A 23624-nucleotide genomic window follows, 5' to 3' on the forward strand; every position below is an offset into this window, starting at 1 on the left:
TAAAGCATCTCAAGTTGGAAAGCGGCCGACGGGACCGGGTGAAGACTCCTGGAGGCAAAACTACTCACAAGGGTCCCAGGGGGATTGCAGAGTCAGCTGTGACTCCTCCAAAGGTGGTGAAGGGCCAGAAGAAGTCTCCACAGCCTGATGTGAGCAGCACGGCGGAGAAGGGCGGCATCCTCCCCGGCAGCCGGGACACCACCGCCAGAACCGTCGTCACTGGTCAGGAGACCACTGCCGGAGTCAGTGCCCAGGAGGGCACAAGTATCGTCATTGGTCAGGAGTCCACCGCCGGAGTCAGTGCCCAGGAGGGCACAAGTATCGTCACTGGTCAGGAGACCACCGCCGGAGTCAGTGCCCAGGAGGGCAGAAGTATCGTCACTGGTCAGGAGACCACCACCGGAGTCAGTGCCCAGGAGGGCAGAAGTATTGTCACTGGTCAGGAGTCCACCGCCAGAGTCAGTGCCCAGGAGGGCGAGTATCTTCACTGGTCAGGAGACCACCGCCGGAGTCAGTGCCCAGGAGGGCACAAGTATCGTCACTGGTCAGGAGTCCACCGCCGGAGTCAGTGCCCAGGAGGGCACAAGTATCGTCACTGGTCAGGAGACCACCGCCGGAGTCAGTGCCCAGGAGGGCCCCGGCAGCCACAGCCCAGCTGAGCAATGAGGGACCGTCATGCCACACACCAATGCACAGGTCAGAGACCGCCATGGCAAAGCACCGCTGAACAGGGCAAGCACCGCTGAACAGGTCAGAGACCACCATGGCAAAGCACCGCTGAACAGGGCAAGCACCGCTGAACAGGTCAGAGACCGCCATGGCAAAGCACAGCTGAACAGGGCAAGCACCGCTGAACAGGCCTGAGACCGCCATGGCAAAGTACCGCTGAACAGGGCAGAGCACCGCTGCAGAAGGAAAACACCGCCACATCAAGCATCGTTATCCCATGTACAGCTGGGACAGTGACGGGACAGGAACTGTCACGGGGAGCCTAATCCAGTCTAGGCACCATTCCCCCTCCAGAACCAGTGGAGAGATCCATCCACTCCGTCTGTCATTAACAGGATGAAGCACTCTGGGCACCAGTCCCCCTCCAGAACCAGTGGAGACTGTTATCCACTTGAGAGACTGTGGCTTTGCACTCCCCAGGATAATGCAGTGGGCAACCCACCCACTGGAGAGACTTGAGAGACTGTGGCTTTGCACTCCCCAGGATATGGCAGTGGGCAACCCACCCACTGGAGAGACTTGAGAGACTGTGGCTTTGCACTCCCCAGGATAATGCAGTGGGCAACCAAACCACTGGAGAGACTTGAGAGACTGTGGCTTTGCACTCCCCAGGATATGGCAGTGGGCAACCCACCCACTGGAGAGACTTGAGAGACTGTGGCTTTGCACTCCCCAGTATATGGCAGTGGGCAACCCACCCACTGGAGAGACTTGAGAGACTGTGGCTTTGCACTCCCCAGGATAATGCAGTGGGCAACCAACCCACTGGAGAGACTTGAGAGACTGTGGCTTTGCACTCCCCAGGATATGGCAGTGGGCAACCCACCCACTGGAGAGACTTGAGAGACTGTGGCTTTGCACTACCCAGGATAATGCAGTGGGCAACCCACCCACTGTAGAGACTTGAGAGACTGTGGCTTTGCACTCCCCAGGATACATCAATGGGCATGGAGCCCCGTCGTGGATGTGGCGTGGTGCTGTAATCCGGCTGAGGTGCCCCCCCTTCCCTTCCCCCTGAGGGGCCTGTTGTATTTCTCTCTGATGCCCCTGCAGTGTTCTCTCCGTTTGTGGACAGGTATCTTGTGTGGGCCTCGCCCATGCATTTTTGGCCCAGTGGTGCATGGACATTGATATGTGCATATCTGCACTACTTCTCGTAATGTATATACTTTTGAATGTGTTGATATATATCTGTATATATTTGATACATGTATTTTGATACATTACAATGTTTGAACTGATTTAGTTTTGTCTTTGCATTCTTCTGGGGGGGTTGTGGGTTGTTACTGTGATGTTTGCAAATGCATTGGTGTGTATGTTGTAATGTGCGAGGGTGGGGGAGGGGATGGGAGTGTTGCGTGTGTGTCCCCCTGACTTTTGCCTCTCCCCTCCCCTATGTCGTAGGTGCAGTACTCACTGTTGTCTTCGCCGCCCGCGGCGCTAGTGCTCGTAGATGAGTAGGAAGACAAGGGCAGGGAGGATTTGTAATTCCGGCTCCATGGTGGCCTCCTTCCTCGTGGGATGTGTTAAGGTGAGCGTTTTCCCATTGCAAAAGCTGTTTCCGCTGTGTTTTTATCCACGGTGAATCCGCCCCGGAAAAGGTGGCGGATTGACGGGTTGTGATACTGTGGGCGGTACATTGCCTTCCGCCTGTCTGTTGCGGTGACCACGCACTGCTTGTCTGTACCGCCGTGGCGGGCGGAGTGTTAAAGTGGCTGTCTTTATTGGCGGTTTCCGCCATGGTCTTAATTCTCTTTTTTTGTCCGCCGGCCTGTTTGCGGTATTACCGCACCTTTAACACCGTCCGCCAGGGTTGTAATGACCCCCATAGTCTCAACTGCGCCACGCATCCTCAACACTGGTCTTCACTTCACAAGCCCCATCAACATGATCCTCAACGTCGACACATCAGGATCTTCCACCACAGCTTAACTGGATCACAGAACCGATGCATCACCCCGGCAGCATGGCACCTCTTTGTTTCGAACCTACGTAACCAGGATTTAAGGTACTTTAGTTCAGCTGGCCTAACTGGGTCCCTGTTGCCGACCCCTGCTCCATCGCCCTAAACTTTTGACTTTGTCCTGGTCAGACGCAACAAAATATTCCCAGTTGGCACTCCTTCCTTCCAAGTGCTGTTTTACAGTTTATTCTTTAAAAATCATAACTCAAGTTCTATTTATTGGATTGTTGTTGTTTTGGTCTTTTTTTATTTATTACACTAAATTAACCTGGTGTGGGATCCTTGTTGGGTGGTGTTTCAGTATTTTACTGTTTGACGAGTTGCACAAATACTTTACAACCTGTCTTCAGGTTAAGGCAGACTGCTCTGTGCCAGGCTACCAGAGGATGAGCACAGGTTAATTTGGGGCTTGCTTGTGCCTTACCCTGACTAGATTAGTGGTTGCTGCTTCACCAAGGTTCACACCCCAGTCAATTAACAACCCAGTTTCTTACAGAATCCTTGTTCTTTCTAGACTGACATGTCAAGTCACTCATGCACCTACACTCTGCCCATTACCCTACTAGAAAAGAGAAAGGAAGAAGTCAAAGAACTGATCATCTTCCCAATAATCCTCATATAACATATAAGGTTGCATCTTTCATTGGATTCCCCCAAACCATCTGAGGCCTCTTCCAAGATCCGACCATTTCTTGAAAAAGAACACATACTTTGAAAACAAATACCAAGACAGTAAATGGAAGAACATCAACCAAGTTGACTCAAATCCAATTGGCCAAGTTAGCATAACTAAAATATGCTTTCTTAGATGCCTATCGAATAAGTGCAGGTCTGCTACTAAACAGCCTCTAAATCGCATATGAGATTGTCTCAAAGCACCTGGACTTTCTCTCCTGGACAGAAACATCCTATCTATCCCTCGGCCTCCTCATGCCTTCGAACTACAGGAGCTCTGTCTTAGACAGATTATGGAGGGTGAGAGGGGGCTTATTGGTCATATACATGTCCTCAATCAAATTTAAAAATGTCCCTAATGACCATCCTCCAATATCTGTTTATTGATATGGACAGACCAAATATGCTTTGTACTAGCTTACACACTATTCACATCATTTACCATTCACCAGTGCACAATCATCTATTCGTGAAACAACAAATTGAATTAAAAGTGGAGAAAAACTACTCTACCACACACATCTTCCTCAGAGACTTCAATCTACAATGGGCAGACGCCAATGATCCAGCTACATCCCAACTGGCACCGCTCCTCATCAGTAAAAGCTTTGGCAATTATGTTCTTCCCAATCTCATTTGAAGGTCTTATCATTGACATTTTGATAATAATGAAAAGAAGATCTAGTAGTTTTGGAACACCCCACCTCAACAGACTGGTTTGACAATCTCCAAATACCTTTCTACCTCCAAGATGACAAAAGAACAACTGGGGCCAAACAAAAAGAACAAAGGTTTGAGTCAGAGACTTCAAGTATACCAACAGGTCTAACCTAGAAAATGCAATCTCATAAAATGCAATGTCATAGAAACTGTAGGAGGCTGGCCTGGTTTGCAGTGGGTACCATAGGTACTTACACCTTATGCCAGGTCCAGTTATCCCTTATTTGTGAAATGTAGTCAGTGTCTAGCAGCCAGGCTGTCTAGGGGTAGCTGTAGCTGAGTAGCCATGGCTGATCTAGGAGACAGGCAAAGCTCTTGCAATATCACTGTAGTCAAACAGTACGCACACACATTGTTCCAAAAATTAAGGTACTTTATTTTGGTGACACAAATGCCAAAAATACCTTAGAGACGATACTCCCTTAGGAGGTAAGTAATATACACAACATATACACTAGAATAAAAAAACAGGTAAATAAACAGTTAGAAAACCGTGCAAATAGTGAAAATCACAATAGGTTGCAATGGGTCTAGGGGGAACACAAACCATATACCAAAATAGTGGAATGCGAAAGTCGGTATCCCACCTAGGCAAGTGTAGTGTGTAGAGGGGCACTGGGGGTGTAAGAAAACACCAAAGGTAAGTAATAGAACCCACCCCAGAGCCCAGGAAAACAGGAGTAAATCACAGTAGGTTTCCTGAAGCACACAAGAAGTTGTGATAGAAGATTATGCAGGAACCAGAAGAGACTGCAAGACACCAATGAAGGATTCCTGGACCTGAAGACCTATGGAAGAAGGGGACCAACTCCAAGAAGCACTGAAGAGTTCAGAGAGAACCGGAGCCCCTGCTAACCCAGATGAAGGTGCAAAAGAAGAACCACCGGTGAGAAGACAAAGTCAATTATGCACCCAAGAAGACAGATGCAGGTTCCTGGTTGGTGCAGAAGATGTCCTACGCCGGAAGGATGATTGCAGTCTGGTTTGCATTGCTGGATTCGGCCAAAAAGCCTTGGCACACGCAAGGCTCACGGTTAGCGGAAAATGTCTATCAATATCATCCACATCTCAATCTTCCCCTTCGTAGACAAGTTCCTGACAAGACCTCTTAGATTATGTTTTGAATTATCAATCAATGTATAGGCAAACATACTTCATAACTCAATAGGAGGCTGTCTGTGTGAGATCCACCAACGATTACACAACTAAAGCAAGTTCTTTATTGCTTATGGTGTGGTGCCTCTTTTCTCACTTAGGGAATCCCATTTTGCAACAATCACTCTGTTTATTTTCATGAAGTATGATTATAAAAATGATTCACCGTTATATGCTGATGTAGCTTCCAAAACATTAAAAACACGTTTTTCACACGTGTTGGTACTGGATTCAGCTGAGCTTTTTTGAAAGATTCTAGACAGATAATTTTTGTCTTCATTTAAGAATGTTTTGTACGAGTTAACCAGTAGCAAGATTTTTCTGCTAAAATATTTAAATTGATTGAAAATAAGTTTCACGTGGATGTCTGTTTTGTGATGATGCTGAAAATCTGAATAGCAAAGCATATGAAATCCTTCATAGAAGAAATCAAACTACTAGACATCTATCACTCTATAGAACTGTTTGCAACACAGGCCATGTTTCCAACTTGGCCATGCTTCAAATACTGGATAATACACTTCCTATCAAGGATACAGAGGAAGCATATTTTCTTCTAATCCTTCACCTACGTACAGCATTCAACACTGTAAATAATACGTCCCTACTTTATATCCATAAGGAGAGGATGGGAATAAAAAGCACAATTCTAAAATGACTTGAATCTTTTCTAGGAAACAGCATGAAGCAAAGAAACTTAGCAAACATGGTCTCTGATCCAGGACCTCTTTAACAGGTAGTCCTCAAGGCTGCATTCTGTGCCCTACACTCTTCAGCATTTAACTGGAGTCCCTTAATAGCCACCCTGAACTAATCCAACATTCCTGTCCATAGTAACATGGATGACAGCAGCTAAACCTAGCTATAATTCCGGCAGAAGACATTAACAGCTCTCACACTCACTCTCAGAGAGATTCAGCCATGGATGGCTTTTCACCAACTCAAGATAAATCCATCCAAAATGTATTCCTTTTAATTTCCACACAGCAGCAGCAACACACACACAAAAAAGACTAGCTAGGTACAGAGAACATGCTTGTGGGAACTAGAGAGCCTGTTGGCTATGGTGGCTGGGCTGGAATGGCAGCAGTTGTCAGCCTCTACAATATTCACTTAAGGGGTGAAAGGCAAAGTGGGTCTGGAATGGGGCCGTAAAGAGTCCCAGCGACTGGGCGGTGGCCCTGCTGTCCTTCAAAACACTCAAGCACTGAAACTGCCTTCTCACCAAAAAGGTGAGTGCCATTTAACAGTATGTCCATGAGGGATGCCTTGACATTCCCCCAAAAGCCAGTAGACCGTAGCCAGGCATGACGATGGAGTGCCACGAGAAAGCTATCACTTTGCCTAGTAAGTCAGCAGTATGTAGTAAAGTTTTCTATATCCCTGCCATTGGCAATAAGCTGGGATAGTACTGAGCTGGGCATTCTAGACCATGGGCAGCCCTTGTGCAACCAAGTCCCACACACATACACATGGTGTTCACTAACTGCAGTGCAATGCTGGTGAAAGAGAATGTCTTCTCACAGAAAGAGTCCAGCCTCTTGGAATCACTATCTAGTGGTGTGGTAGGGATGCGCCAGGGTTGATTTTGGACGTGGAGGCCTGGACAACTAGACCCTCTGGGGCTCGGTGCTGGGTGAGGAAACCTGTGTACCCATGAGAAGAGCGGTGGCGGCGGGCAATAGTCCTGTGCAAATGAGCCCCTGTGCCAGGCTTGGCCCACGCCCCCAGCAGGACATCTATGAGGGCTTCATTAGAGGAAAAAAGGTTCTGTGGGAGCTACTTCCAGTTGAAGTACCTCTATTAAGTCAATTGTCTTGACTGCCAATGAGGGCAGCGCAATGTCCAGGACCTCAGCCGCCACCTCATCATCATGACAAATGAAGCCCTTTCCTCTAAGAGGAGAAACTAGGACATTGTCTAGAGAGGTGTCTAGACTACTGGCATCTGGCAGACTCCCCTACCAATTATCTTCGGACTCTTCCAAGAAGTCAGAATAACTATAAGGATCCTCAGATCTGTCATAATCATATTCCCCATAGGACCTGTTGGAGGGTCGTGTTCCAGTAGGTGCCGGAGCTCGTGATGACGGTACGGCTCCATATAGGAGAAGAATAAAACCACAGGGGTGATAGCGCCAGGAACAGCACCATTGGAATGGGCTCTGGGGAAGTTTGCAGCCTTGTAATAGGAGCCGATTCTGATCTAGAAAGGGATCTAAAGGCCCTGACTGGTGCAGAGGGTAAACCCTCTGGTGGGAATGCAGTTAGGGCACCTGCTGACCCCTTGGGGCCCATAGGAGCTCCAGAGGGATTGGCCTGCCAAACTATGTGATGCATGGCCTCCAAATTCAATCAGTTGCACTGGGGGGAGGGGTCACTCTGGCTCGGGAAATGTTGGGAGGCGTGGAGCGCACCCAGACTTAGGCTCCAAATATGGCATATGAAAGCAGGGCTTAGATGTGTGGGGTTGTTTCCGTGCCTTGTCCAAAGACTTAAACCAGTGAGGAGAAGTCAAAGAGTGCTTCGAGTTCCTGAACTTCTTGGATTTCTTATAGTACTTACCTGACCATGACTTGGAACACAACAATGACAGACTGAATGGCTCAATGAGTAGGCCAAGGTCATCTCAGGTCCTCGTGACCAGAACCTGTAGAGGTGTCATCTGGCATCAGATGACCAGAAGCTTCAGGGAGCACTCCTGAACCGCCTCATCGTTTGACAGTCAGGGCAGGCATTGGAGTCGTGGCCTGGCTCCGGAAACCAGAGGCAAACCAAGTGGGGGTCTGTCACAGACAACTGCTTGTGACAGGATACAAAGCGTTTAATCCCCACAGGCTGTCTAATGGACATCCCTACAGTACACTGTGAGTTACGCTCAAAAGAAATTCAACAACAGAAAGTAAAAAAATAGTCCAAAACATAGGCGAGGTAACTCTCTCTGGATCTGCGGTTATGGCATGGAAAGAAAAGAAGTCTTGTCAGCTCAGTGGGGTGGCACCTATGTAGGCAGAGTGCATGTCACTTCCGGCGCGTATGTCACCATTACGGAGCTAGTCAATGCCACCTACTGGCACGCACAGGGACTGCTCAAGATTTTCAGGGTCCAGTCTAACTCCTGAGAAATATGTAAAGGTAATGAGTCTGTATCTAGAAGTCTCTTTAAAATGTAACGTTTACGTACAGATCTCTCATATATGACACAAATGTATTGAGTAACATTTGTAGAGCTTACAGATGGGGAGCCATTAGGACCACATCGTAAATGACACGGTAATACTAAATTTGGGGCATGTCACTGTACCTCTCCACCAACATCCTCTGTAAGTTGTTAATATAAATGGTGATGTGTGAGCGCAAGCACATATTCCTGCCTCATGCCCCTCAGAACACTACCCATTTATTTCATACCACAGCCTTGTAGTAGCCCCAGTGGTAGTCTATAAGCAAGTTTAGAAAGTCCACATCCACCCTCATTATTTTCCATAAAGGGCACAGCTTACTACGTTGTACATACTCAAAAGTGCTTGACAGGTCCATGAGGGTGAAATATAGGCAACGCTTTTTGTGATTGAGTATGTGCCAATCAATGGAGACAGATTTAATCACTGTTCTACAGTGCCAATACCCGTCCAAAACCCATAATGAGTGGCTGCCAGGATCTGATGTTCCTTGACCCATTCCTCCAACCTCACTAGTAGTATGTCCCCAAGACCTTAACGAAGGCATCCAACAGGGAATGCGGGCAATAGTAACTGTAGTTACTTTTTTTTTATAGCTCTTTATTATTACATATTCTAACTAAGTCTTGAGTTTTCCTGTTCTACAAACAGACTTTAATACATTGTTTAAAAGTTGGCCCCATAAACCCCTCCCAGAGTCACTCTTTTGGTGTGACTTGGAAGCTTTCACTTTTCGAAGTACATATTCTGACTGTCTAATTGAAGAAATATTTTCGCTACACAAAAGACACAACTATTGCTTGCACTACTGGCACTCTCCCTAATGGTGGTCCAATATTCTGGCAGAGAATGTATCTGGGGGGTCTGCTGGAAATCAGCAACAAGGGAAGCGAACTAATTTCCGGATGAATACTTATGCTGCATCTGCCCGTGTACTAGGGTAGCTAATCACCTATCAACAAGAGTTTACAATATTTACATTTTTCTTCAAACAGAGACAAGCTTTTTAAGTTCTGATCTGGACACTTGTTCAAGCAATACTGGAGCTTCCCAATCACAATGTGTAGATTGGAGTACTTAACTTGCTTTTATTCACAAGACCTTTACATGAATGTAAAAAAAATGTATCTTACTGGTTGATTTTGTTTTTCTTCTGCTTCTTCTCAACCACGTCATAGACTGGGTGTCGATATCCTCTGTACAAAGATGTAACGAGTTGTGTACCAACTCAGTATTTTCGTTTCCTTCTCTGTAAATAAACAAACTCCATGAATGTTAAGACGAATGCAACTCCGGCTAATACCTAACAATTATTATTTTTACTTCTCTGTAAAACCTACATTTTTAAACATGGAGATAAAAATGTTCCACTTAGCAAGCCTACTCCAGGACCATCCGAAACGGTGTGCAACACAACTGCAAGCAAACAGGGTAGGGAAAATGATTTGTGATAAATTCTGCCGCTGCATGTCTTTTTCTTATTATTAAGGACAGGAGAAGACAGCTTAGCAAACATTGGCAAGACCAATAGCTATGCCGTCTACTACACTCTTGGCCTTGCCAATGTTTTTTTTTACTGTTTACTGAAAGAGACTGGTTTCCCTGTATGTGACAACACTGTGCACGAGCAGTGGCATCATTTAGGGCCAGATGTACGACCTTTTGTGTTGCGACTCGCAATTTGTGATCTGTTTGGGACTCGCAAATATAAATATATATATATATATATAGGGTGATTAGCAGTGTGTAGGAAAGCAGCCTCTTTCTAGCATGGTTACACCCATTTTTCACCTGCTTGTCAGTGTGTTTGACTGTGTCTACTGGGATCCTGCTAACCAGGATCCCAGTAATTATGCTCTCTCCCCCTAAAGTGGTTTGTTGGATACTGTTAACACAGTATTCCACTAATAATTGGCATACTGGTGCCCCCTTCTAAGTCCCTAGTATATGGTACCTAAGTACCCAGGGCACTGGGGTTCCAGGGGATCCCCTTGTGATGCAGCATTTCTTTTGACACCCACAGGGAGCCCATGCAAAGGCTTCTACAGGACTGCCATTGCAGCCTGTGTGAAATGGAGCATGCACCCTTTCACTGCATTTACACTGCATCAGGTCACTTATAAGTCAACTATATGTCAGGCCTTCCAAACCTGAAGGCTAGGTCCAGAGTACTTGTGTGTGAGGGCACTCCTGCACTAGCAGAGGTGCCCCCACGTCGTCCAGGACCATTTCCCTGGACTTCGTGAGTGCGGGCGCCATTTTATGGATGCACTGGACACAGGTCACTACCTATGTATAGCTTCACAATGGTAACTCCGAATATGGTCATGTTTGGTATCAAACATGTTGGAATCATACCCCAAGGCTTTTGCAAGCATTGGTTTTATGATTCCATGCAATGTGGGGGGTCCTTAGAGGACCCCCAGTACTGCCATTACAGCCTTCTGAGGTTTTCCAGGCAGCCCTAGCTGCTGCCACCTCAAAGACAGGTTTCTGCCCTCCTGTTGCTCAAGCAGGTCGGGCCCAGGAAGGCATAACAAAGAACTTCCTTTGGGAGAAAGGTGTTACACCCTCTCCCTTTGGAAATAGGTGTTACAGGCATGGGAGGGGTAGCCTCCCAGAGCCTCTGGAAATGCTTTGAAGGGTACAGATGGTGCCTTCCTTGCATAATCCAGTCTACACCGGTTCAGGTACCCCTGCTCTGGCACGAAAATGGACAAAGGAAAGGGGAGTGACCACTCCCCTGTCCATCACCACCCCAGGGCTGGTGCTCAGAGCTCCTCCAGAGTGTCCCTGGGTTTTGCCATCTTGGATTCCAAGTTGGCAAGGCACTCTGGAAACATCTGAGTGGCCAGTGCCAGCAGGGGATGTCAGAGCCCTCCCCTGATAGGTGCGTATCTAAGTAACTGACCAATCCCCCTTTCAGGGCTATTTAGGGTCTCTCTCTTGGGTGGTTCTTCAGATTCGGATTGTAAGACTCCAGCAGGAATCCTCTGCATCCTTTACTTCACCTTCTTGCCGAAGAAACTGCATCTGGACCCTCCAAGAACTCTAGAAACTGCAACAAAGAAGCAAAGACGACTTCTGCACCATTGTATCTATAGCTCCTGCCAGCAACTGCAATTGTTTCGAGGTTGTGCATCTTCTGACGACTGACTGTCTTCTGCCTGCACAAGAAAAATTTAGGAATCTCCCTTGAAGTGAAAGAGTCTCTTCCCTGCTTCCCCTCTCCTGAAGAAGTGCGTGGACCCAGCAACACGGTGAAGAACTGAAGTGGCCCCGGCGGTCCAGACGTCCAACTTTGGTGGAGGTATTAACTTGCCCCCCCACGCAAGACAGTACCCCCATGCACCGCGTGTTTTGCAGTTGCCAAGGCTTGTTGGCATCCTTCCATGAAGTTCTTCGTGCACCGTGCAGCTCCAGCCTCCAGCACTCTATCCTACGACGCACAAATTCCTGAGTGGTTCTCCAGCGGCGTGGGATCCCTTTGTGTAGTGCTGCATGGGCCTTGTTTTGCACCTTCTTTGTCCCTGTGCTCTGGGACTCCTGTGTGCGCTGCCTGGTCTTCTGAGGGCTCTCTGAGTTGCTGAGAGCCCCCTTTTTCTCCCCATCCTGGGTAGAGGCCACCAGGTCCCTCCTGGTCACGGGCAGTGCTATTTTCCGCTAACAGGGTGATTTGCGAGTACCAAGGCTTGTTGGCAAAATCCAGCGACCCAAACCAGACTGCAATCATCCATCCGGCGTAGGACATTTCTGCACCAACCAGGAACCCGCATCTGTCTTCTTGGGTGCAGTACTGACTGTTCTTCTTCACTGGTAGTTCTTCTTTTGCACCTTCATCCAGGTTAGCAGGGTATCCTGTTCTTCCTGGACTCTTCAGTGCTTCTTGGACTTGGTCCCCTTCTTCCACAGGTTTTCAGGCGCAGGAATCCATCATTGGTGTCTTATAGTCTCTTCTGGTTCTTGCATAATCTTCTTTCTCGTATTCTTGTGTGTTCTAGGAAAGTTACTGTGATTTACTCCTGCTTTCCTGGGTTCTGGGGCGGGTTCTATTACTTACCTTTTGTGTTTTCTAATACTCCCAGCGCTACGCTACACTTGCCTAGGTCAGAAACTGACTTTCGCATTCCACTATTTTGGTATATGGTTTGTGTTCCCCCATTTCTAACTATTGTGATTTTCACTATTTGCACTGTTTCTGTATTTTTTTTTTGATAAACCATTTTCATTAGTTTTATATAGAACGGCTTACAAGCCCAACAAGTCACTGGTACAATCAGCAAAGATAAAATAATGCACCATGTAGATCCAACGCATGACACACTAATGCGCACACAAGAACCACCACCCCATTCGTTAGACTGCACACACCCTCTTATGAGAAAACTAGGCTCCTTGCCCCATCCCAACTCCCCCACACCTTTGTATACTTAGCTGGGCACCCCGTGCTTCATAGACTACCTTCTCCTGCTGAGCACACCAGTCCAGCCCAGGACGCCACTTTACAATCGGGGAAGCGGCCTCGGCCTTCCAGGTTGCTGCAATGACTTCTTTTGGCCACCAAGCAGGCTGCCCCCACGAATGTCCGATGTGCTCTGCTGGAACCCACCCCGTCAAGCACCCCAAGAAGAACTAGTAGTGGAGCAACCTTGACTTTCACCTGTATAACTCTTGAAATCTCTCTGACTACCTCCCTCCAATAACAGGTTATATGGGGACAGGTCCATACCATATGAAAATAGTCTGCGTTGGGGCTTGCACGAAGACGACAATCCGCCTGGGGCCATAGGCCCGCTCTATGTAACTTGTTAGGTGTGAGATATGCCGAATGAAGAAAATATGTCTGCACCACTCAGAGACGGGAGGTCATAATTAGAGACCGTAGGGCCATCAACGCTTCCCTACAGTCTCCATCATCGATCAGGCCCACCCACTGCTCCCATCGCTCTCGGAGCTTGTCAAGTGTTTGGGTGGTGTTACTAACTAATGAGCGATAGATGAATGACACTCCTCCTTTACCCAGAGCGCCCATCATGATTTTGGCCTCCACGGGGCTGAATTCCGGGAGTTCTGTCCCTGTCCGAATATGTGCTTGCATTGCGTCCATGAGCTGCAAATACTTTTGAAATTGGGACTTATGAAGCTCAAATTGCTCTTGGAGCTCCTGAAATGAACTCATGTGGGAGCCAGTCCAAACATCACCCAGCTGGGAGAAACCTATGAGGTCCCATTTGAGGAACCCCGGAAGGGCTGAGACCTCCCCCAGCCACAGTCCCTGCCACAGCGGCGTCTGCTGGGTGAGGCGGCGCCACCACCTCATTGCTCGCTGTGCGGTCCTCTACCCTGCCAACACCACCGAGTCACTTCCGGCACGTTACGCAGGAGGGGCTCACCGTACAGCATCCCAAGCAAGCTAGAGCCCATCGTCAAGAGTTCTAACTGATACGCCGGGTCTGACCAGCCCCCTCCCAACCAGTCGTGGATGACCAATAAATGCATAGCTAAGTAGTATAGATGGAGGCTGGACATCCCCAACCCTCCTTCATAGACATCCCCTTGACAGGTACCGAGCGATAGCCGGGGGCACGAACAATGCCATCGGAACCACCGCGCCACCGCCTCCATCTCTCTAAACCACTTCCTAGGAATATGGTGCGGAAAACTTTGAAGCACATAGAGGAGCCGAGGAAGCACCATCATTTTAAATAGTGCAATATGACCCAGAGTGTTAAGCGGGAGTGATCACCAGCGCTGGAGGTCCTCCTTGATTCTCTGAGTCAACGGTGCCACATTGAAGAACCAGGCCAACACAGGCAAGAATGCTACATGTATCCCAAGGTACCAGAAGCTGTTACGGCAGAGGGGGATATTCTGCTGCCAGTCGTAGCTATCTCTGGCCGAGCTCAGCAGGACCAGGAGAGACTTACCGGGATTTACTACCAAACCTGACGCCTCTGCGAACAGGCCTAAGAGCTGCAGCACCCGGGGCCCGCTGCTAGTTAGATTTGTCAAAAACACCAGTACGTCGTCTGCGTCCAACGCAATGCTTCGTCTTTGGAATTACTACAATAGTTGCCTGGTCGAGCCCCGGCGGGAACCCCCCAGTCCTCTCTGCCTCCTCAAACATGGCTAGCAAGTGGGGAGCAAGCACATCATGAAACTTACTATGGAGCTCAGCCGGAAACCCGTCAGGACCTGGAGTCTTACCCACCCCTAATTCAGAGATAGCAGCTCTGATTTCCTCAACACCTAAAGGCTCGTCCAAATCCTGCCTGTCCGCCACTAAAATCTTCGGAAAGGATACCTGTAGGAAAATGGCTCCTTGTTGCAGTTACCCCCCACTTTTTGCCTGATGCTGATGCTGACTTGACTGAGAAGTGTGCTAAGGAACCTGCTAACCAGGCCTCACCACCGGTGTTCTTTCACAAAAAATGTACCATTGTCTCCACAATTGGCACACAGATAAGTCCCTTGAAAAAGGTACCAGTGGTACCAAGGGCCCTGTGACCAGGGAAGGTCTCTGAGGGCTGCAGCACGTGTTGTGCCACCCTTAAGGACCCCTCACCTAACACATGCACACTGCCATTGCAGATTGTGTGTGTTGGTGGGGAGAAAAAGGCAAAGTCGACATGGCATCCCCCTCAGGGTGCCATGCACACAAAATACTGCCTGTGGCATTGGTAAGTCACCCCTCTAGCAGGCCTTACAGCCCTAAGGCAGGGTGCACTATACTACAGATGAGGGCATAGCTGCATGAGCAATATTCCCCTACAGTGTCCAAGTCCATTCTTGGACATTGTAAGTATAGTGTGGCCATATTAAGTTTATTGCCTGGGAGTTTGTCAAAAACGAATACCACAGCTCCATAATGGCTACACTGAATACTGGGAAGTTTGATATCAAACTTCTCAGAATAATAAACCCACACTTGAATTTATTAAGAAATGCACACAAAGCGCATCTTAGAGATGCCCCCTGTATTTTACCCAATCTTTCAGTGCAGGACTGACTGGTCTGTGCCAGCCTGCTGCTGTGAGAGGAGTTTCTGACCCCCTGGGGTGAGAGCCTTTGTGCTCTCTGAGGCCAGAAACAAAGCCTGCATTGGGTGGAGATGCTTAACACCCCCCGCAGGAACTGTAACACCTAGCAGTGAGCCTCAAAGGCTCAAGCTTCATATTACAATGCCCCAGGGCACTCCAGCTAGTGGAGATGCCCGTCCCCTGGACACAGACCCCACTTTTGGCAGCAAGTCGAGGGGAGATAATGAGAAAAACAAGGAGGAGTCATCCACCAGTCAGGACAGCCCCTAAGTTGTCCTGAGCTGAGGTGACCCCTGCCTTGAGAAATGCTCCATCTTAAGTTTGGAGGATTCCCCCAATAGGATTAGGGATGTGCCCCCCTCCCCACAGGGAGGAGGCACAAAGAGGGTGTAGCCACCCTCAAGGACAGTAGCCAATGGCTACTGCCCTCCTAAACCTAAACACACCCCTAAATTCTGTATTTAGGGGCTCCTCAGAACCTGGAAAACTAGATTCCTGCAACCTGAAGAAACAAGAAGGACTGCTGACCTACAAGCCTGCAGAGAAGGTGGAAGACGACAACTGCTTTGGCCCCAGCCCTACCGGCCTGTCTCCAACTTCGAAAACCGGCAACCAGCAACGCATCCGACAGGGACCAGCGACCTCTGAAGCCTCAGAGGACTGCCCTAGACTAAAGGACCAAGAAACTCCTGCGAACAGCAGCCCTGTTCAAAACCAGCTACTTCATTGCAACAAAGAAGCAATTTTCCAGAGAACAAATACCTCAGGGAGGACTCCCCGGCGACTGCGAGCCCGTGAGTAACCAGAGAGGACCCCCCCCGAGGCCCCACAGTGACGCCTGCACAGAGAATCCAGAGGCTCCCCCTGACTGCGACAGCCTGTAACAAAGGACCCGACACCCGGAACCAACACTGTACCTGCAGCCCCCAGGACCTGAAGGAACCGAACCTCAACGCAGGAGTGACCCCCAGGTGACCCTCTGCCTAGCCCAGGTGGTGGCTGTCCAGAGAAGCCCCCCCGTGCCTGCCTGCACCGCTAGCGTGACCCCTGGGTCCCTCCATTGTTTCCTATCTAAAACCCGACGCCTGCTTTGCACACTGCACCCGGCCGCCCCTGTGCTGCTGAGGGTGTGTTTTGTGTGCCTACTTGTGTCCCCCCCAGTGCTCTACAAAACCCCCCTGGTCTGCCCCCGAGGACGCAGGTACTTACCTGCTGGCAGACTGGAACTGGGGCACCCCTGTTCTCCATAGGCACCTATGTGTTTTGGGCACCTCTTTGACCTCTGCACCTGACAGGCCCTGAGCTGCTGGTGTGGTAACGTTGGGGTTGCCTTGAACCCCCAACGGTGGGCTGCCTATGCCCCGGAACGGAGACCTGGAAGTGTTTTACTTACCTCCTAATCTAACCTTTACTTACCTTCACCAGGAACTGTTGATTTTTGCACTGTGTCCACTTTGAAAATGGCTTATTGCCATTTTTACAAAGACTGTATATGATATTGCTTTTATTCAAAGTTCCTAAAGTATCTAAGTGAAGTACCTTACATTTAAAGTGTTTAATGTAAATCTTGAACCTGTGGTTCTTAAAATAAACTAAGAAAATATATTTTTCAATATAAAAACCTATTGACCTGGCGTAAGTCTTTGAGTGTGTGTTCTTCATTTATTGCCGGTGTGTGTACAACAAATGCTTAACACTACCCTCTGATAAGCCTACTGCTCGACCACACTACCACAAAATAGAGAATTAGAATTATCTACTTTTGCCACTATCTTACCTCTAAGGGGAACCCTTGGACTCTGTGCACTCTATTTCTTGCTTTGAAACAGTATACACAGAGCCAACTTCCTACAATACATCATATAACAAGGGAGCATCCCTCTCCGCCAGGGGTCTGGGGTGATCCTCATACAATCTCGCATAATAGGTGGAAAAGCTCTGAGTGATCTTGTAAGGTGATCGCAAGACCACTCCAGACTCATCAATGACTTCTGGACTTATACAGAGCCAAATCCTACAGTCACCTGTATGTCTAACCTTCATTTACTGAAGGCTAGGTGCAAAGTTACTATGTGTGAGGACACCCTTGCACTAGCAAATGTGTCCCCACGTTGCCGTGGGCCAATTCCCCAGACTTAATGAGTGTGGGGGTACCATTACACGCGTGCATCAATATATATATATGTAGCTTCACAATGGTAATTCTGAATATGGCGATATGAGGTGTATTAGATGATGGAATTGTCCCCGGATTCCAAATCTGGTATTGGGGGGCCAATCCCATGCACCCTTGGGGCTCCACCATGGACCCCTAGTACTGCCAAACCAGCTCTCTCAGGTTTCCACTGCAGCCCCAGCTGCTGCCACCTCACACACAGGTTTCTGCCCTCTTGGGGACTGAGCTGCTCAATTCCAGGAAGGCAGAACAATGCATTTCCTTTGGGAGGAGGGTGTTACACCCTCTCCCTTTGAAAATAGATGTTACAGTCTTGGGAAGGATAGCATCCCAGAGCCTCTGGAAATGCTTTGAAGAGCACAGATAGTGCCCTCCTTGTATAATCCAGTCTACATCGGTTCAGGGACCCCCAGTCCCTGCTCTAGCGTGAAACTGGACAAAGGAAAGGGGACTGACAACTCCTCTGTCCATCACTACCCCAGGGGTGGTGCCCAGAGCTCCTCCAGTGTGCCCCTGGTGTTAGCTATCTTGGATTCCAAGGTGTGGGGACACTCTGGAGGCCTCTGAGTGGCCAGTGCCAGCAGGTGATGTCAGAGACCCCTCCTGATAGTTGCATACCTGGGTAGGTAGCCAATGCCCCTCTCAGGGCTATTTAGGGTCTCTCCTCTGGGTGTTCCTCAGATTCAGCTAGCAAGACTCCTCCAGGAATCCTCTGCATCCTCTGCTTCAGCTTTTGACCGCCAAATCAACCGCAGGCTGCTCCAGGAACCGCTGTAACTGCAACAAAGTATCCAGGACGACTTCTGTGACCTGCAACTTCAGCTCCAGACAGGATCTGCAACAGTTTCCAAGGTGTGCACGCTGTGAGGACTGCCTGTCTTCATCCTGCACTAGAAGAACCAAAGGAATCTCCTGTGGAGTGACGGAATCACTTCCCTGCTTCTGCAGGCACCCTTCTGCGTCGAAGACCGGTACTCTGGGACTCCTCTCCTGATGACGAGCATGCTCCCTGGAACACAGGTGGTGGGCCGATGTGACCCAGACTGTCCTATGGTCCAGCTGTCTAAATTTGGTGGAGGTAAGAGCTTGCCTCCCCGGGCTGCGACAGTAACCCTCTGCACCGAGTTTTCTCCAGATCCTTGGGCTTCTGTGAACTTCTTCCAAGAATCCTTCATGCACAGTGTAGCCCAGGTCCCCAGCACTCTATCCTGCGACGCACAACTCGCTGCATTGTTCTCAGGCGACGTGGGACCTTCCTTTGTTGTGCTGCGACGACCGCACTTTGCATCTTTTTTGTCCCTTTGTTCTGGGACTCTTGTGGGTGCTGACTGGTCTTTTGTGGGCTCTCTGACGTGCTGAGAGACCCTTTTGTCTTCTCAGTCAGAGTTGAGAGCCCCAGATGCCTCCTGGGTCCAGGCAGCTCCATTTTGACACAAATCACGTACTTGCGTGATCCAAGACTTGTTGGCGGAATCCAGTGACGCAAACAGTCTGCATCCAACAACTCGACGTGGGCCATCAACTGCACCAAGCAGGAACCTATAGCCATCTTCTTTGGTGCTCTTCTGTATTCTTCTTCTCACCGGAGAATCCACTTTGGCACCATCTTCTAGGTTGGCAGGGGCTGCTGTCCTTCCTGGACTCTTCTTCGACTTCTGGACTTGGTTTACTCTATCCACAGGTCTTCAGGTCCAGGAATCCACCGCTTGTTGATTGCAGTCTTCCTTGGTTCTGGCAAAATCTCTTTTCACAACTTGTAGTGTGTCCTGAGGAAAATTACTGTATTTTACTCCTGTTTTCCTGGGCTCTGGGGTGGGGTACTTTACTTACCTTTGGTATTTTCCTACACTCCCAGCGCCCCTCTACACACTACACTTGCCTAGGGGGGAATTCGTGATTGGCATTCCATTATTTTAGTATATGGTTTGTGTTGCCCCTAGGCCCACTGCAATCTATTGTATTTTCTACTGTTTGTACTATTCTATGACTGGTTACTTACCTGCTTTTTGTTTCTAGTGTATATATATATATATATTGTGTGTAATACTTACCTCCAGAAGAAGTATTGCCTCTAAGGTATTTTTGGCCTTGTGTCACTAAAATAAAGTATTGTCTTTTATTGTGTATAAGTACTGTATAACTATAGTGGTATTGCAGGAGCTTTGCATGTCTCCTAGTTCAACCTAAGTTGCTTTGCTACAGCTACTTCTAGACAGCCTAAGCTGCTAGGACACTGCCTACATTTCACTAATAAGGGATAACTGGACCTGGTATAAGGTGTAAGTACCTTAAGTACCCACTACAAACCAGGCCAGCCTCCTACAGGGGGACAGCAGTAATTGCGACCTCTGTGGTCCAGCTGCTGCTGTCCAGTCGTAGGGGGTGGGGATGCCTACCCTAAGTCATCCAAATAAAGAGAGGGTCCTCACCCCCCCTGTGTCCCGCCTTGACTCTTCAGCACTCAGGCCCCAGCGTGGCCCCGGAAGAGCAGGTGGAACGGAGCCCTCTTCCTGCAGCTGTCTCTGCTACCCCTTCCGTAGGGCCCAGTCCCCGCCACTGACAGTCTCCGAGGCGACGTCCTACAACAAAGTTGTGCCCATCCTACCTCTTCTAACCAGCCTGGGCTCACCCACTCCATCTGTCTGCTACCGCACCCCTGTGGGGTGGCTCCATCTCCTTCTCTGCCCCGCGGTCTCCTCCGCCGCTCACGTGCTGCTCAGCGCTGGTCCTCACTGCCTTCTCTGGGCAGGGCTGACTGCTGCTCCCCGCCCCCGGCCGCTTCACCAGAATCCAAGTCGCACCACCACCGTCTCCCTTCCCTACAGCCAGAGCGCGGCAATGAAATTAACCGCTCCGGCCGGTCAAGGCCTGCCCGTGCATCCCTGCCGTTCTCCTCCTCAGTGGGGACCGCTCCCTTGTGCAGTCACGCCCCTCTCAGCCCCCCTGCTCCTCCGCTGCTATCGCCTGTCACCCCAGCCAGCTCCAGCCAGTGCCACCAGTCGCTCCTATGCAGGGGGGCCCTCTCATGCGGCCCTGGCCTCAGGCGGGCGCTCACCATCTTGTGCTGCTCGGGCCCCTGCCTCATTTGCTCTGCCAAAGCTGTTGGGCCCGCATCTCTTCCTCTCCCAGCCCAGTTATGGGTTGCCCACCACCTCAGCAGATTTCCACTGCCCCAAGTGCGTTCTAAGGCCGGATGCACTTCAGGATTTTGTCGATTGGAGACATTTGATCAGGAGCTCCTCAACCTGCTGCCGTCGCCATCGGTGTCAGGTCACGCCCCCTCAATAGCCTGGACTCTATAAATGAGGTATGTTTGTCTTTGTAGACAGGAAGTAAAGAGCAATTTATATTGAGTGAGAATAGTGAACGATCATATTGCTAAAACTAAATGTATACAGTTGGTTCAAATTATATTAAGACAAAAAAAAAAAAACTAATACACTACTTGTTAATTAACTGTTGGGCCCAAGAATGGCTTCTGCCAGGCAGCCATATTAGGCTCCCAAAATGCTTCCTTCATAAGTAGCAGATGCAAACAGAAGAGGAATGTTGCAAGACCTCTGTCAAAATTAGACGTGGCTTTAAGAGACGGCACGTTTAGTTCAGGTGCTTCAGCTACTTTTCCTATAGGCAAGGTGAAAAAAAGGAACTCTTCTGAAAGAGAACAATGGGAGCAAAAGATAGCGATATGTCCAGACCTCTGTCAGGAAAAGGCCAGCATTCATGTTGTAAGCAGGGAAGAGAGCATCCTCCATACAACCATAATCATGTTTGATGGGCAAGACTACAGCACCTGCTAGACTTGGCATCTTTGGCGTGGTCTCCCCTAACTTTTTGCCTCTGTTTCCCAGGTTGTTGATGTGTGCTGGACTCTGTTTTTGATAATCTGGACACTTTACCACTGCTATCCAGTGCTAAAGTGCAAGTGCTCCTATGTAAAATGCATGTGTAATTGGCATTCCATGATTGGCATATCTGATATATTAGTAAGTCCCTAGTACAGTGCACTAGAGGTGCCCAGGGCCTGTAAATCAAATGCTACTAGCGGGAATGCAGCACTGGTTGTGCCTCCCACACAAGTAGACCTGTAAACATGGCTCAGACCTGCCACTGCAATGTCTGTGTGTGCAGTTTCAAACTGCTATTTCGACCAGGCAAGTGTACTCACGTGCCAGGCCTAAATCTTCCCTTTTCTTACATGTAAAGCACCCCTGAGGTAGGGCATAAGTAGCCCCATGGGCAGGGTGCATTGTACATTTAAGGGAGGACATATACTAATGTGTTTTATATGTCCTAACATTGAAATACTGCCAAATTCGGTTTTCACTGTGCAAGGCCTATTGCTCTCATAGATTAACATGGGGGGTGGCTCTAAATATTATTAAAGTGCAAATTCTCTTTGGGACCAGATAGAAATATAGAGTTTAGGGTCTCTGAACTCACAATTTAAAATACAACTTTTAGTAAAGTTTGTTTTTAGATTGTGTGTTGGAAAATGTCTCTTTTAGAAAGTAGGCATTTTCTCGCTTAAACCATTCTGTGACTCTGCCTGTTTGTGGATTCCCTGTCTGGGTCAGTTTGACAGCTGGGCTGCTTGCACCTCTCCTCTAGACAGTGATGACACAAAGGGAGCTGGGGTGTAGCCTGCATATCCTGATGAGTCATCTGTGCTGGGAGGGATGGGAGGAGTGGTCACTTAGACCAGAGAGTGCTGTGCTTGCCCTCACACAATACAGTCTCCAACCCCCAGGTATGTGTCTGTGGCCTGGCCTGTGCAAGGCAGGATCCTCTTCGAATTTGCTGACTTCAAAGGCAGAAAGGGGTATAAATAGTGGACCCAAAACCCCTGAAAATTAGATCACTTCTGGATTCAAGAGGAACCTCTGCCAAGGAGAAGAGCTGAAGAGCTGAGGAGAAGTGTTGCCCCTGCCTGTGATTGTGCTTTGTTGGGTTATTCTGCAGTTGCTGCTTCTGCCTGTGAAAGGGGACAAAGCCTGGACGTTGTTGTGCATTCCTGTTTGAGAAGAATCTCCAACGACATGAACTGATCTTGCCTCCTGTTGTTGAAGTCTCAGGGCCATCAAAGACTTCCCCCTGCCATCACCTGGACTCTCTGCTGAGACTCCTGCCCTGCCAAGTGGTGCCCTATCCAGTCCCTGGGCCCTTAAAAAGTGAAGCTGGCAGACAAGAAAAGAAAATCCACACACAGAACGCCGTGCAAGGAAATTTACGATGCACCTTCCACAACGTGACTAATAAACGATGCACCGCTGGATTTGCGGCTGAAATCAACGCTCCACCTGCATCGCGGCTGGTAGATCGACGCATTGCGGCTGGAGAAACGATGCGCAACACCCACATATGGAGGCTGATAATGACACAAATCCCAAGTAGTGCGGTTTTCGAAAACCGCGCGACTGGATTTTCCACACATCGTCCCTGGGCGCCAAAGTTAACCCAACCCTGCGCTGATCTGAGGTGCCCTTTCCGGAAATCGACGCATCACTCTCTTGCAAGGGAGAAAAACGATGCATCGCTGACCCACCGGAGAAGGAAACGACGCACGGCCTCACTGCGAGTAAGGAATCGTTGCATCGCTACCCTTTCCCGACGCACGCTTGCGACTTTATTTTTTACGCTAACCAGGTACTTTGAGTAACAACAGCATTCTCACTGTTTTCTAATGATTAAGGGCCAGATGTACAAAGCAGTTTGCACGTCCCAAACAGCGTATTTTGCTGTTTGCGACATGCAAAAAGCACTTTGCAATTCAGAATCGTAAAAAAACAGGTTTGCAAGCCGCAATTAGGAAGGGGTATTCCCCTTCTAATTGCGAGTTGCAGGATTGGTTTGTGACCGTGAACGCGGTCGCAAACCAATTGCAGTTTGCACCCTTTTGAAATGGGTGGTAACCCTTTCGCGAAAGGGAAGGGGTCCCCATGGGACCCCTTCCCTGTTGTGAATGGCACTGCAAACATTTTTTCA

General features: G+C 48.9%; 1 protein-coding gene across 2 annotated transcripts in view; it reads right to left on the reverse strand.

Moving 5' to 3' along the window:
* ANKRD31 (ankyrin repeat domain 31) overlaps nucleotides 1-23624 on the reverse strand; it is a 654832-nt gene that overhangs the window by 67218 nt on the left and 563990 nt on the right. For both annotated transcript variants that reach the window (XM_069218867.1, XM_069218858.1), the window contains one exon: nucleotides 9557-9672. In XM_069218867.1, the coding sequence (XP_069074968.1) occupies nucleotides 9557-9672 (116 nt within the window). The remainder of the gene's footprint in view (nucleotides 1-9556; nucleotides 9673-23624) is intronic.

This window comes from Pleurodeles waltl, chromosome 1_1 (genome assembly GCF_031143425.1).
Source record: "Pleurodeles waltl isolate 20211129_DDA chromosome 1_1, aPleWal1.hap1.20221129, whole genome shotgun sequence".
Classification (NCBI taxonomy): domain Eukaryota; kingdom Metazoa; phylum Chordata; class Amphibia; order Caudata; family Salamandridae; genus Pleurodeles; species Pleurodeles waltl.